The 16728-nt window shown below is 40.0% G+C and overlaps 1 protein-coding gene across 37 annotated transcripts in view; it reads right to left on the bottom strand.

Moving 5' to 3' along the window:
- The window catches only part of DST (dystonin), a 411253-nt gene that overhangs the window by 330554 nt on the left and 63971 nt on the right, over positions 1-16728 (bottom strand). For 4 of the 37 annotated variants that reach the window (XM_060752777.2, XM_060752778.2, XM_060752789.2 and 1 more), the window contains exon 1: positions 15942-16170. The exons of 29 other annotated variants lie outside the window; for them this stretch is intronic. In XM_060752777.2, coding sequence (XP_060608760.2) covers positions 15942-16035 — 94 coding nt within the window. In that variant the 5' untranslated portion in view covers positions 16036-16170. Of the gene's footprint in view, positions 1-15941; positions 16171-16728 lie in introns of those variants that run through there. 4 more of the 37 variants (XM_060752784.2, XM_060752792.2, XM_060752793.2 and 1 more) reach the window with 1 other exon arrangement.

Below are 16728 nucleotides of genomic sequence, written 5' to 3'. Positions count from 1 at the left end.
TTCTTGATGCTGTTGACTTTGGAAGAGCTGACTCATCTTGGGAAGCTGCTTTATTTAACAGTTGTATTATTACATATTATCACGTCAGGGCCAACCTCTTTCTCCTCCTGCATTCTGTTTTTCCAAGCCCCTTTGACAGGTGAATTATTTAAACAGCGGCATTAACTCCTTCTTAGCCTGGTTAATGCAACCAATTAACTTGTTAAGAATAGGATCTGCAATCTGATATAGAAAGATACTGATTGTATATGTTTTTATGGGAACTAGAAAACATTTCAGAGCGTCAAAAGGCTGAAGAAACTTGTATTCAATGAACACAGAACACAGTATGCATGAGCAATCGAAACACAAGTTAAGCATCCCTTGTTTAGAATTTCAAAATTGAAATATTCTGAAATCCATTAAGGGTGGCTGAGATGATTTCTGATGGTTCAGTGTGCACAAACAATGTTTCATGAACACAATTATTTAAAATATTTTATAAAATTCATGTCAGGATTTGTACATAAAAAATATATTAAAAAATGAATTTCATGTTTAAATTTGACTGCCATCTCCAAGATATCTCATGATAGACATATATATGCAAATACAAATATTGTGAAGTCTGGAAAAGTCTGACGTATATAACATTTCCAGTCCCAAGAAATTTGGGTAAGTGACACTCAACTTGCAAGGTTCCGGCTCAGCTTATCTATCCAAACGTATCTCTCCCTATGAACCATCTTGAAGGTTAAGATCTTCTGGGGAGGCCCTGCTCTCAATCCCATCTGCTTTGCAGGTGCAGTTGATGGGGATGAGAGACAGGGCCTTCTCAATGGTGGCCCCTCGGCTGTGGAACTCCCTCCCCAATGAAATCAGATCAGTTCCCTCCCTCCTGACCTTCAGAAAGAAATTAATCAGATTTGGCAATATTATCCTGATTCATTGTTTCAAAATGTGCCACTTCTCCAATAGTGGCAATCAAAGAATAAAAACGAAACAATATGGTGGTTTTGGAATATCTAGACTATTGAAGGACAACAATATGTTCATCTTTTGAGAAGTATCAGTTTCCACAACACCACAATAATTCAAAGCCTTTTTTCTTCCTGCCTTGACTTCCGACATTTCAGACTTTTTAAAATCTTCACCTCTCACCAACAATATAGCTTGGCTATACTTGGTGCACCCCGTAGAGATTGTAGAAAGAAACCTGGGAAGGGAAAAGCTACTGAGCAAACTCTCCCCACATCCACCTACCTCACTTTAGATGGCAGAAATAACTAAAGAGCTTTTGACAGTGACATTAGTATGTAGGCAAGCAGCTATGAATTAATATGTTCATCTGTGCTACAAGCAAAATAACAAATGTGCGATGTAACTCTAAGCATTTTTACTCAAAATAGCTCCCACTACCATCCATAATGTTTAATCCTAATTTAAATGAGTATCCAGCGTAATGTAATGATTTGAGCATGGATTCACAACTCTGGAGACCAATTTTCAATAATCCCTGCTTACGGAAACACACTAAATTATCTTGGGCAAGTTACTCACTCTCTCTCAGTCACTGAGAATGGCAATGGAAAGTCTTCTAAAGAAATCTTGCAAAGAAATCCCTATGATAGTATCACAATAAACCTAAATGGACTTGAAGACACACAACAACAACAACAACAACAACAACAACAAAGATTGTAAATGTAACTCATACTGTGGTCACAGAAATAGTAGAAAAAGAAAAAAATGATAGGAAATCTGTGCAATCAATATGTGGGAAAAGTTTGAAACAAATTACTACATTATTTGACCCAAGTATTATTTGATCCAAGGATAAAATGCCTACACATAAGCCTACAAATTAACACCAGCCTGTTCAACAAAACACAATTTTCTGACATGATGGGCTGCTGCTACCATTCTTGGTGCTAAGAAGGAGGCGTCCCTTCTCTGCTATTTAATACTAGATATAAAAAAGGAATGGCGCATTCTGTTCCTTCTCCCACTCACAACGTTCCTTTGTGGAAGTTTTTGTTGCCTATGGCTACCAAACTAGTACTTGACTAGTGGCAATTTAATTTAATCAAGGATTATCAGAAACATCCAGTGAATTCACAGGTACTTATAAAAAAATTGGTACATATAGCCCAATGCAATACAGGCATACCTCAGTTAACAAAGACTCCTCCAGCAAAGCCCTTTTTTACAAAGTCTGCATTCAGTCTGCCCTTTTCTTCTCTGTCTATATTTAAGGATGTTGGGTGTTTTAGCAGCGTTGTCATTGGAGGATGGTGAAGGAAGGCTAAAAAACACAGACCCTTGATGCCAGGTTGTAGTAGGATTGCAATAAACAATGTAATAAAAATTTTGCAGAAAAAGACAAGGATTTTACTCCTACTGTTGTAGGAAGCCTGCCTACAACAGGTGGTTTAAACAGCAGCTGTCAGAAAAAATGGGTAAGGAGATTAGCCACTCTTACTAGCTCTCTCCAGCAATGCCAAATGAAACGAAACAAAAAAGCATCAACAAATAAGTTTAGCCACCAAAGTGGAAATCATAAAAAAGCCGAAGTAAATAAAAGAAAATAAGCTTACGGTTTATTTTTGAGGATGCCTTCTAGATATCTCTAGAAGTTTCAAAATGGTTTTGTTTGGTTCTGCAAGACTTACTTGCCTTGGTTGCATTACATCAAGATGCATATTGCTGGTTTTGGAATAAAAAAAAGTTTGCAGAAATAGTTCAACCTGCTTTTCTATCTCTATCTTTTTTCTTTTTTTTTTTGTCTCTAGGACAACATTTTCTGCTAAAGAAGTGATGCCCAGGAAGACATCCACTTAATCAACTCTACTGGAGGAAGATGAGGGTCTTTCGCCAGGGGTAAACCAAGAATGGGCAACTTGGAAGTCTTGGAATAGACTCAGAAGTGGAGTGGGCAGATCAAACGACAACCTGGCTAAATGGCACTACCTAGAAGAATCCTCCACCTTATGCAACTGTGGAGCAAAAGAAACAACTCTGTATCTGTATGCTTGCCCACAGTGCTCTGCCTTAAACACAGAGAATAATTGTTTAAAGGTACAAACAATGTGGTTGCTGTTGCCTGTTTTTGGTCCAAAATTATTTAGCCACTTGTGTTTCCTCTATTTTATCAGTTGTATACTTATATATGCAATGCTTTTGACATGAAATAAATAAACTCTATTGTCAATAAATAGTAGCAGGAATCTTTTGAGGTTTAAAGAAAGGAGTTTTTCCAGCTTGGGTGACCTGATCTGACAAACATGTGCTCTAGATGTCATTAAGCTACAGCTTCCACTCAAATCATCACTCCCAACTAGAAACCATTATCACCACAAACCTCTTCCCTTTCACCATTCACCAGTTCCTATGAGAGAAAAGGGTGCAAGGACAGCTTTCAAAACAAAGTTCTACAGCAGTAGTTCCCAACCTGGGGTCCCCAGATGTTTTTGGCCTACAACTCCCAGAAATCCCAGCCAGTTTACCAGCTGTTAGGATTTCTGGGAGTTGTAGGCCAAAAACATCTGGGGACCCCAGGTTGAAAACCACTGTTTTACAGAAATCTGTTTCAGTGAGAAGGGCAGGGTACAATAAAAATGGAGAGAGGAAAAAGTTTACATCCAGCTGTGTCCCATACATCCCACACATAATTTAAAATTCAATTCAGAGGTCTCCAGTCACATTTCTACATTACTTTCCAGGCCAAATGGTCTCTATAAACAGTAAACTAGTAGTTACAATATTACAACTATAAAGTCTTGGCATAGTAAATCCCAACATTTCCTTAATTATAAAGGAAAAGGAAAAAGAGAAATTACACTGTTTCCTTTTTTAAAAAAATCCTTTAAATATACTCGAGGGCCTTACATGGTTACCAATGTTTAAAAAATGTGGCAGCTTCAAACACACTCAAAATGTCAAAACATAAGCCGTCCATTGTTTTTTACATGCTAATGCAATCTCTGAAAATGTAGAAAGGCCTGATGCATCCAGTAACAATTAGCCATTCATCATATGAGCACAGTATAATCCCACAGTGCCTTTGATACAAAATGTGAAATATCCACAGGACTCCCAGTTTCCAGCTGCGGTATGCAGTGCTGGTTAGGGATGATGGAAATCGCAACCCAAGAAGCAGAATTGGAGGGTCCCAGGTTGTAGGGGCTCTGACAGCTGAAAATGAGGAAGCACTACTCACAAGTATGAGGCTATGTCATTAAATCAATACTACTGGCTGCGATCCTGCTCCTGTGCTCTTAAAGCCATCATAAAAATCAATAGACGGCACTTATGCATCTCTGAAATGCACAAGCAAATCTCCACTTCCCCTTGGAGGAGCGCAGCCAACGTCATGTGCCCACCTCCTCCAGCAGGAACGGTTTTATGTTCCCGTAAAGCTCAAGGTCACCAGCTGACTACATGCAATTTTCAAGGGTAAGTATAGGTCCCTGCTATTACCAGGCATACCTCCTGGAAGGCTGTCTGTATTAAACAGGCTCTATCAGGCTCAGGTCCATGGGGAATATATCAGAATGGCCACACTCCAGGCAATCAAGACTCAAATGTCAGTCCAAACAAAGCACTGGAATGTGGGAGAAAGCCAGAAATATTTGCTTTCCCATCCGCCCAGCAAGGGTCAATATCCAAAGAATCTCTGCATGAACTCATAGGCAGGAAAAGTGCAAATGAGGCAAAAGACTGATCAACGAGAAGCACGTGGACAAATCAGAAAGAGACAAAAGCCATTGGTTTGTGCCAATCAAGGTAAAAGTGTCAGATGGGAGTCATTTAGCAATAGTTTGCCTATTAGAAAGAGATGAGTCTGGCATATAATTACTTTTGAGATGTACATCTATACTGTAGAATTAATGCAGTTTGACAAAGGTCGGTGGTTCGAATCTGGGGACAAGATGAGTTCTCATCTGTCAGCTCCAGGTCCTCATGTGGGGACATGAGAGATGCCTCCCACGAGATGATAAAACATCCAGGCATTCCCTGGGCAACATCCTTGCAGACAGCCAATTCTCTCACACCAGAAGCGACTTGCAGTTTCTCAACTCGCTCCTGACACACACACACACACACACACACACACACACACACAAAGGGTCAGAGTTTTATAAGGTGCCTTCCCTACCAAAGAGTGCTGGTGCATCACCAAACCATAACTCCCATGATTCCAGAGCATTGAGCCATAGCAGTTAACCTGGTGTCCAGCTACACTAATTCTACAGTGCAGATGCACCCAAAGACATGAAGTTTCCATTCTCTGCTCAGTGCCTATATAAAAATAATTGTATTATGTTGTACTACATTTTTTCATTTGCAATCCACTTTCCCACTGCAAAGCTGAAAATCAAGATGATCTGCACTGCGCTGCCTGCCCACAAAGCTGAAAGATCACTACTGAAAGACCACATCTTAAAAGCAAGAGAGAACTAACTCCCTAGAAGATTAATGCATACTTTCCCAAATTCCTTCAACCGATCTGAGATGATGCTTCCAGAAGCGACAATTTAGCGAATATTTGAGATGATATACATTCTGTCCATCTGCTACTGATTGCTTTATCATAGCATTTCTCAAGACTTTTGCGATTCAGATTACCTCTAATCATATAAAATTGTTAATATTGGAATATGAATCTAGGGATGGCCTAACCAAAATGGAAAGGCAAAATGTGACAACAAATCAAAACTTTATTTTCTATAAGGATTTGCTTACATCTATAAGAATTCAATTTCAAGAATTTAGAAATCAGTTGCAACAGAACTAGTGATAGTCTAGTTTGTCATGCATATATCAAGTAGTATCTTATGGCATGAAAGCAAATCTTTCTTCTGTTTGCAAAGTGGAGGGAGTATAAGTTTCAAATAAACACCATAAATACTGTGGTAAACTCTGTCTGTTGTAGGCATATCTCATGATTTGGCTATTTCTGATATAAGGCACAGTAAAACCGAGTGAAGTAACTATCCCAGGTAGAAGATTTGGGGGTGTCATGAAAGGACAGCATGTTGCATTTTGGCTCCTAGGGACAGGGAGAGGCACTTATGGAATTTTCTGTCTCGTGTGCCAAAATAACTTGGCTGGCTTTAGGTGCTGTGTATATCATCTTGGATAAATGGGGAGATGCCATTTGTCGCTCAACCTAAGGCAGCAAAACAACTCAGGATGGCCCTATCAGCTCTGATCATAAGCTCTGATCAGGGGAAAAAACCAAGTTATTTGGATGGCAAACATAAGTGCAAAGAAAAGAAAAGACTGAGAGTATGCAGTTGCATTACAGCACTAATATCATGTACTCTGTAAAGCAAGAAACATACAGTAATGCAGCTGTACAATCAAAATGACAAGCTATGAGAACATACATTAATTGCTCTCACTTATTTAGCCACAAGTGGATGATTTCCAGTTTTGAATATTCAGTGACCTATAAGGACATTCATGCATGTATCTGGTCAACTTTCATGGAGCTGTTCTCAGTACCTTTCCCCAGTTTTGAACTGAAAAGTATCTCAATTGATATTGATTTTACAAGGCATTGATTTTACAAGGAATCGTATCTGAACAGAAAAGACAAGGAACCCAGCACCAACGATTAAGTCTATGGCTACAAATATTAGGGTGGAATCTTGTGAGAATATGTCATGAAATATGATGTATGGTTTGAATGGAATTGTATGAAAGATGTATGGTTGGGATCTATATAGTCTAGAGTTGCCATCCTAAGATTGTGGCCTAGAAAACTACAAGAAGGAGGCAAAGAATTCATGGACTGTAATTAAAAGTTGCTGAACTGTTGACATTGATGACCAGAGACAAATGATTAACTGTTGACAATGCTGTCTTTATTAACTTTTGTGGAAAAACAACGTTTACCTTATCAGAGACAATGGTTCTTTAAGTTAATGAAATGTTTACAAGGCTCCTTTCATTGAGAAGGAAGTCAACACAAGGCTTATGTTTACCAACACCAATTAAGGAGAGTCAACATCTGCCAGGAACTGAGATGAAGCCAGGATGTTTCAGGCTGGAAAAACATTTGTCATTCGGTTACTGTGAGTTTTCCAGGCTGTATGGCCATGTTCCAGAAGCATTGTCTCCTGACATTTCATCCATGTATGGCCATGTTCCAGAATGCTTCTGGAACATAGCTATACATACACACACACACACATCCATCCATATATAAGTGTGTGTGTGCGTGCGTGCGTGTGTATCCAAAAAGAGAAAGATCTGGTATTTAACGAGATTATTTGCTTTGCATTCATGGAATGAAAAGAGTCTGAAGGGGTTCTTAAGTACAGAAATGTTCAAACTGTTCCACTATTCTTTTCATCTTACTACTTCTTCACAGAAGATCTGTATAAAGTTAATGAAAGAAGCGTGACAACACATTACTTGTGCTCCATTTTAATAGTATAACACTGAAGTAGAAATATTAGAAAAGTATGGCTTAAAGATTTGAATTGTATTCTCTGATAAATGTACAACTACAACTTGTTTTCTTTTTTAAGTTGGTAACATTCATTGCATGGAATACTTAATCCACTGGTAGAAAAACAAGGCGTTGTCTCAAGAAATATTTCAGGCATCCATGAAGTTGCAGCGTATCTGACATTTGCAGAATGCTGTTCTAAACAGAAGTCCATACAAGCAGTGAACATTATAGATATATATTAGTTTCATGACTCTGCTTTAAAGAAATATGATTCGTCCTAAAAACTACTAGGCAAAGATAAGCATTTTTCTGTCCCAATTTTTTGACAGAAGAAACCACAGAAAGAGGTAAAGGAAAAGAGGAAACATAAAGAAAGCCAAATATGTATTTAATTCATCGACTGAAATCAATTGGACTTGGGTGCTAGGTTGATCTTATTACTTAAAATCTAACTATTAAATCGTTAATGGTTTCCCCTTAATAATGAGGCAGCCAAACAGACTTGACTGGACAGAAAATATTTTGATGTGTCCTGGTTCAAATGTAATATTTTACCATGTTTTAGTACAGTGTTTCCCAAACATTACTCTTCCAGGTGTTTTGGACTTCAGTTCCCAGAATTCCTGACTGTTGGCCAAAGTGACTAGGGCTTCAAGGAACTGAAGTCCAAAACAGTTGAGGAACTGAAGTTTGGGAATTTGGGAACCACTGCTGTGAGTCTCTAGGATTTCGTTTCCTTCTCCTCCTTTATAGGTAGGGAAATAACAGTTCACGCGAATAAATCATAGTTTACAGAGTCAATAAAGCATTGTTTATTGTTGAATCAAAAATTGGATTCATATGTACAATATGTATTTGTTTGGACAATCATATATCTGTTAACATGCAATATATATGTGAACAGTCCTCCTTTACAAGACACATCTAAACCAGAATGTCTCAAATGAAATATATATATGTTTATATACATACATGTGTCTTCAGATCATTTTTGACTTCTGATGGTCCCACAAATTTAATAGGGTTTTCTTAAGCAAGGAAAATTTAATGTTGATTTGCCAGATCTTTACTTGAAAATAATCTTCCCTTTATTGCTTAGTTTACTCATGTTAGTTCTGCAGACAAGAAGAGAATCCAATATTTGCATTCAACTCACTGCTACCAAACACAGACCAAGATTTAAATATATATTCTTCCAATTACTGGAGATTTTGAGAAATGACTGAGGAGAGAAAGGAAATGAGAATGATCCACATGGGTGAAGAAGTGTATGTTCAGGTGGGAACATGTGATTTAAAGGATGAGTTTCCACTCCTGGAGAATTTCAGAAAAGGCAAATTCACATGTTCAGTCCTGAAAAAAAAGATGGTCCAGGGAGTCTTGAGGAGTTGAGAACCACCAAAAATGTCTTGAGGGGCCATGTAGCCCTGGTGTTCCACTTCAGTGTGCCCTAAATGCTCAAAACAGTTGATAAACACTATCTCCATAGTTCTAAGAAAAGCTACATTAAATATGTGTGTATATCTTTCAAGCTGTCTGTCAGCCTTCACCACCCCCAGCTCCTTCAAGGTCAAGCCAGTCACTTCAAGGAAAACATCCATCTTGCCCTTGGTCGACCCCTCTTCCTTTTCCCTTCCATTTTCTCCATCATCATTATCTTCCCCAAGCTTTCCTGTCTTCTCATTATGTGGTCAAAATTCTTCATCCAAGTGCTAACCAGGACTAAACCAGCTTATCTTCCATAATCGGACAGGACCTGTACTTTTAGGTCAGTATAAGCAAGGCTACCTAGTCCTGAAGAAACTGATATATGAATCAGGGAATTATTTACATCACAATGGCCAAAATCATACTATTAGTATGAACTACTATAAACCCAACAAATTGATTAGATTTACCTCTCTATTGATTCATCATTCAAGAATCAATTAAACAGCTTTATTTTGATTTGGATTCTCACCAATGACTGAGACATTAACTGAGGAAGCAAAGCAAATAGAGATGCTGCAAACCAAATTTTGCCACATAATGGAAGAAAAAGCCATATTTAACTGACCTATCAACGCAACCTGTACAAAATGACACAATTCCTTGTCAACTCTAGTTAAGAATAGTCAGCACATGAAATCAAATCAGTAAAGTCTCTGTCAATTTACTATGATAACCAGAGGGAAGGCGGGAGTATCCTTGACTAACTCAGGTAGTTGCCAAAGACTGGCAGCAAACTGCAGGTGGGTTGGCTGCCTATTCAATTCACGGTTGCATCCACTGTCCATCTGGAACTTAACTCCCAACAGTACAAAATGTTTTCTGATGTCACAACTAAGCAGTGATTGAGCAGGTTCTTTCTATGCAATCAAAACACTTTGCAGGAATGGAGCACGCCTTCCTGTGAATGTGGCAAAATAAGTTGGCCACCACTTTAAGTGGAGGTCCTACGTTCCACTGTTATCTCCACTGCAGGAGTCTATAGTTCCAAGACATGCTAATAGAACAGATGAAGGACATTTATAACAAAACTGAATTATTTGAATTCCTGACAGCTACCCGATTCACCTACACCCTATTTCTCACATAAATCAATTATTAGAGGGATGTGGCTGGGGAATGTGAAGGGCATACAACGGTACAAAGAATGCATTGCTTTAAAAAGTGTTTATGAACTCTCACAGCCCTCTAAGATATCTTAATTATTTGAATACTTTGTATTCACTAAGAATACTGGCATTTTCAGTCAAAGGTCTCAAAGAGTGATCTTGTTACACTGTGTTACAGATATGCTGTCTTGCTGTACAACTTCTATGTTCAACCACAAATAAAATGAAAGTTATATGACAAAAGGCTCAAAGGCCATTTCACAACATACAAGGCACCCCTCTCAGTGCATCGTGTTTAGAGGGGCTGCATACAAAGAAGCAATTTTCCTCCACAAATAAGTAGCTATATTCATAATTATTTCTATCTCAGATGAGGGAGTGTATTTCCCTTTATTAAAATATATTAGAATATTTTTGTGTATAAAGAAACTTCAAGACAGTCAAGGCAATAAAGCAATTAATTGACTGAACTATGAATCGGAATGAACCCAACAAATGGATGCTATCTCACACATATAGAATAATTGTATTTTCTTTCTCTTTACTGTCACGACAGAGAACACACTTGACAGTGTTTAGAACCATACAGTGGAAGTCTCTTAGCTTTTGTCCATAAATACATCAAAATAGTATTTTTGCAAAAGTTTTTAGATCAGCTGTGATCCATCTAAAACTATACAAACCACAGTAGACAATTCACTTAATTGATACTCATTTTAAATATCAATTTAAAATCACATAGGGTACTTGTGATTTACCAAGTAGACACAGAAACACATGATTCCCACCCGCAAGACTGGCGATTCATTTTCTACAGCTGATTCTGTTTGTTATAATAGTCAACAACTGACCCATTAGTGTCCATTCCAATAATATACAAGCATATTCTGTAGCCAGTGGTTCCTTCTAGAAAAAAATTAATATGATCTATTATAACTAATAATGCACAAGCCAAAACTGAATGCAATATTTGTTTGATGACATCAGTCACAACTATGGGCTTTCTTAAAAGTTATGCAAAATATCACTCCCTGTTGACAGCATCTATTCTAGTCATTCTTTTCAGATTAGATCAGCTCCCGTTGCAAGTCATCAGAGTAACAGTCACTGTAGTGAAGTCATTCCACTGACAACTGATGGGAAAGCTTAACTGGCTGGAGACTACGGGGTTTTTTTTTGTAATGAATTTACCAGTTTTTCCATGCATCATGATGAGTACAAAGGACTTCTTCTTTTTCCCCCAGCAACTGAATATAATATTTCTCAAGATTTCAAACACATTAGCAGATGAGCAAAGCAGATGGGCCATTAGAATAATAATAATAATCATCATCATCATCATCATCATCATCATCATCATCAATTAGGTTGTGGCTTGATGAAGCTTGGCCTAAATGATAACATTATAGACAATGTTATTCTTTCCAACATTGTCTATAAGCTCCTGCTATATTCAAATTTCTGACTTAATGCACCTAATCCAAGTTCTCTTAGAATAATTGCAAGGGCTTTGTAAAGCATTGAGGCAGATGAATATTTAGGACTCTCAGTATTGTTTGGTTCCATGGCGATCAACACTTCCAATTCAACAAGAGATCTGATACATATCTCCATTCACAGCACAAATATAAGTGTAATAACACAATTGTTATGTGAGTAAAAGTAAAAGTAAAGGTTTCCCTTGGCATTAAGTCTAGTTGTGTCCAACTCTAGGGGGTGGTGGTTATTTCCATTTCTAAGCTGAAGAGCTGGCATTGTCCATCGACACCTTCAGGGTCATGTGGCCAGCATGACTGCATGGAGGGCTGTTACCTTCCCCCAGAAGCGGTACCTATTGATTTACTCACATTTGCGTGTTTTCGAACTGTTAGGTTGGCAGAAGCTGGGCCTAACAGTGGGAGCTCACCCACTGGGGATTCGAACCATCAACCTTTTAGGCAGCAAGTTCAGCAGCCCACTGGTTTAACCAGCTTTGCCACCAGATTCCTATAACTATATGACTACAGCTATATATCTCCATCCAGACTACAAAGATCATCCAAGTTCTCCTGAATTGTCATTTCATGTGGCCTGGAAAGCTTTCGCTCCCAGGGCAACATAGTTGCATTTATACAGTCTTACCATTACAACCAACCCTTTGAAGGCAACCATAAGGCGGACGTGGCACTTGGTGGAAATGAGTTTGACACCTTGGACTTGAAAGATTTCTTAATGTTATTAATAGGGATATATATCCAACAGCATGGGTGCTATGTGACTTATTTCCTATAGGTATATAACTACAAGTAGGAGCCCCCGGTAGCACAGTGGGTCAAACCACTGAGCTGATGAACTTACCGACTGAAAGGTTGGCAATTTGAATCCGGGGAGCGGGGTGAGCTCCCACTGTTAGCCTCAGCTTCTGCCAACCTAGCAGTTCAAAAACATGCAAATGTGAGTAGATCAATAGGTACTGCTTCTGGAGGAAGGTAATGGCACACCATTCAGTCAGGCCGCCACATGACCTTGGAGGCATCTATGGACAACGCCGGCTCTTCGACTTAGAAATGGAGATGAACACCACTTCCCAGAGTCAGACATGATTAGACTTGATGTAAGGGGAAACCTTTACCTTTTTATATAACTACAGGGCCAGTAAAGTTCTTTATGGTAAAGATGTGAAATCTGAAGGGGAGACACATTATCTCCAGGCATGCATCACGAACTGAGGTTAAGTCCTTAGCGAGTGTCTACGTGCCTCTCAATGTTTGGAGAGGCATGTCTCAATTTCATACTTTTAATAACTGCTGAGACATTTGTGTTTATATGTATCCTGAACTTCCTTTGGACTATGAATGCAACTAAGGCTGAGGTTCTGTGCACATTTGGCAGGGAATACATCCCACTGGACACAGTAAGACTTATTTCTGGGCAAATGAGCAAAGCACTGAACTGGCCTATTTTCAGTTTTGTCATGATAGGCCCTAAATGAGCAAAGCTCTAAAGCAAAAGGCCTTGAAGAACAGGTCTAGAGAATTACTGAGACCTGAAAAGCTAGTGAATGTGATAATGTGAATAAAGTATCACAAAAATTTCAGAAACAGTGATGAAAAGGAGTGAAAAGTACTTTTTAAATTGTTTACAACTGCATCGTTTACAATAATCTTACCATTGCCTTCTGCGTTATAATTGTAGTATTCCCATAACAAATAAACAAGTAATGCCTTCTTTTCTACAAGCATTTGCGGCCTAGCAGTTCCCGGATAAAAGCAGCCTAATGCTTTTAAATTGGTAAACATGGTCCACAACTAACACAATTGCCCACCGATACAAAGGAATCATTAAACTCATTTTAAAAATATAGGTAAAGGTTTCCCTGACATTAAGTCTAATCGTGTCCGACTCTGTGGGTGGTGCTCATCTCAATTTCTAAGCTGAAGAGCTGGTGTTGTCCATAGACGCCTCCAAGGCCATGTGGCCAGCATGACTGCATGGAGTGCCGTTACCTTCCTGCCAGAGTGGTACCTATTGATCTACTCACACTTGCATGTTTTCAAACTGCTAAGTGGGCAGGAGCTAAGGCTAACAATAGGAACCTACCCTGCTCCCCGGATTTGAACCACCAACCTTTCAGTCAGCAAGTTCAGCAGCTCAGCAGTTTAACCTGCTTTAACAACACTTAAATTGTAGGCCAAACAGATTCGGCACAGCCAACCATTTTCAACAATATTTATAACAAAGATCAATATGCTAGTAAGTTTTTCACTGATAAGAAACAAAAATTAAAATATACTAGAAGATTAAATGAAAATGTAATCATCCCTCTCTGATTAAAACAGGCACATATCAGGTAGTTCCTTATTGAATTTGGGATGAATCAGCACAATAAATAGTTTGCATTATTAAGAAATTACTATCAGAACTCTTTTTGTGCTACTACAGGCAGTTGACCAAGAGCAAGTAGCAAATATGAAACATGCATATACATACATATGTGTGTGTATATATATATATATGGCAGCAAGGTTCAGCCACTCTTCAGACATTGAGCAACAATGGACAGATAATTGCTACTACAATGCCTGACAGATACTAATTGTCGACCAAGATCACCTTATGGCAGGGTCACCATTAAGTGAGATTGATTTGGCAGCATGTGACAACTACAATTGTGATAAATATTACTAAAATGGAATCAAATTATTTTCTGAAACAGATGCCTAATAGACCTACGTGCATTTCCATACTGCACAGGGTGAGACAATAACAAAAGTAATTGTTTCCATTATGAGACACGAAATGATAAAAGTAATGCAAAAAAAATTAAAGGATTTTAATGGAATCTAGAAACTTGTCTCCAATGAGTTAAATGATGAAAAGGAAAAGGCCTCTTATTGTTGTCCCTATAGCCTATTGCAAGATGCAAAGTCATCCTCCTAGCTGCAGCTGACAGAAAAAAACATCACAGGATGGGAGTTTTGGCAACAGACAGATACTACAAAAGAAACAACATGCGTTTTATACTATTTGCAATACATATTGCAAGGCTTTTGATTCGTATTATTATGGCTGACAATTGTTCAGAAAGCATCCTTATGTGACAGTGTCAACAATGAAACAGTTCACAGGCAGATTATCAGCCTTAGAATCAATTGGTGGAGAGATCGGCAGCCTCTTCAGACAGAGAAAAAAATGCTGGAAGTGAAAGAAGGGAGGAAATAAAGGAGAAAGAAAGAAGGAATGGGGGCAAAACTATCTTGATGGCAAGGCATGGGGTGCTCTCAATTGCTCTGACTGAAAGGAAGGAGGAATGAAATGGATAGGGAAAGAAAGGGCCCTTCCACACAGCCATATCACCCATCAAAGCAGAAAATCCTACAATATCTGCTTTGAACTGGGATATCTGAGTCCACACTGCCATATATTTCAGTTCAAAGCAGATAATGTGGGATTTTAATCAGCTGTGTGGAAAGGGCCAAAGGAAGAAAGAAGGCAAAAGACCCTGATGCCAAGACAAGGGATGGCTGGGTGCTTCCAAGGGAAAGGAGAACGGAAACAAATGGAAAGTGGGGAGAAAGAATGGAAGGCTCCTGATGGCAAAGTAAGGGGTGGCCGGCTGCTCAGTCTCAACTGCTCCAGGTGAGGAAACAATGGGAAAGAAAACAAGCAAGCAGACAACACAAAGCCTGATGACAAGGCAAGGGGTGCTTCTTAATGGCTGGAAGTGTCTGGAAGGTGAAAAGAAATAGGAAGAGAAAGAAAACAAGGGGACCAAATGACCCTGTTGACAAGCCAAGGGGATTTCTGGGTGCTTTCAAGGAAATGGATGGAGGAAGGAAGTGGAAAGTGGAAAGAAAGAAAGAAAGAAGAATAGAAAGAAATAAAGAAGGAGGGAAGGAAGTAAAGAAAGGAGGAAGGGAGGAAAGAAAGAAAGAAGGAAAGCAAGAAAGAAGGACGGAAGGATGGAAAGAAAAAAGGAAAGAAAGAAAAAAGGAAGGAAGGAAAGATAAGAAGAAGGAAGGAAGGATAGATAGATAGAAAGAAAGAAATAAAGGGACAAAACGATGCGGAGGACAAGGCGGGAGAGGGCCGGGTGCTCTCAATCGATCTAAAGGAGGGAGGAAAGCAAACAAGGAAGGGGACCACCCGATCCTGATGGCAAGGCGAGGGATGCCAGGGTGCTTTCAAGGGAATGGAGGCAAGGAGGAGGGAGAGCAAGTGTCCCAAAGGGCCCTGATGCCAGGGAGCTCCTTGCCCGCCTGCCACCTGTTCCCCCGCAGCCGAAGCCAGGGGCTATTTTAAGCCTCCCTCCCGCAGCTTCTTTCCCTGCCGGCAAATCAATAAGCCTTCCTCTCTCTCTCTCTCTCTCTCTCTCTCTCTCTGGCAGATCCTCGCCCGGCTTAAGCCGCGCCACCGCGTACCTTTGTACCTCTCCAGCACATCTTCGTAGGCTTGCAGGTACTCCTGCTCCTCGGTGTAGAAGGGGGAGCAAGCCGGGGAGAGGTAAGCAGCCATGCCTGGAGAGGAGGAGGAGGAAGAGGAGGCAAGAAGGGACCCTGCTGCTCCCAAGCAGCGCCAAAGGGCAGAAGAGAAGCCGCGGCGGCGAGAGGCACAAAAAGGCTGGAGGGAGGGAGGAGGGAAGGAGAGCCCGAAGGAGGGGGCTGCTGCTGCTGCTGGGAGAGCTGTCCAGGGAAACGCCCAGGCCCCCTCCTCTTTCTCCGCCTTCCCCGGAGCAGCACGTGGGGAGCCTCCAATGGCAAAGGGCTTAGAGAGAGAAAGAGAGAGAGAGAGAGAGAGGAGAAGAAGAAGGAGAAGGGCAAGGCTCCGGAGGTCAGCCTCTCCAGTCTGGCCCTTCCTCTCCTCTCTCCTCCGACTGGATCCCAAGCCCCATCCATTCTCCTTCTTCTATGGATCTCAACCTTGACCCCGCCCCCCTTACACACACACACACACATCCTCCTTGAGATGGATTACATTGCGCCTCACCTGTCATTGAGTTCACCTACTACTTCATCACACTAGGGAATGAATCCACTTTAAACCCGGATTCTGCCCCTGCAGAATTCTGGGGTTTGTAGTTTTGTGAAGCTGTTAAAGGCTCATCAATACACTACAAACCCCAGAATTCTGCAGGAGGCAGCAACTTGGTTTAAAGTGGATTCACCCTCTTGTGTGATGTGTCAGCCGTGGCCACCCCCAGCTCCTTCA

Source organism: Anolis sagrei, chromosome 1, assembly GCF_037176765.1.
Source record: "Anolis sagrei isolate rAnoSag1 chromosome 1, rAnoSag1.mat, whole genome shotgun sequence".
Classification (NCBI taxonomy): Eukaryota; Metazoa; Chordata; class Lepidosauria; order Squamata; family Dactyloidae; genus Anolis; species Anolis sagrei.
This window is presented reverse-complemented; position numbering and strand designations above follow the sequence as displayed.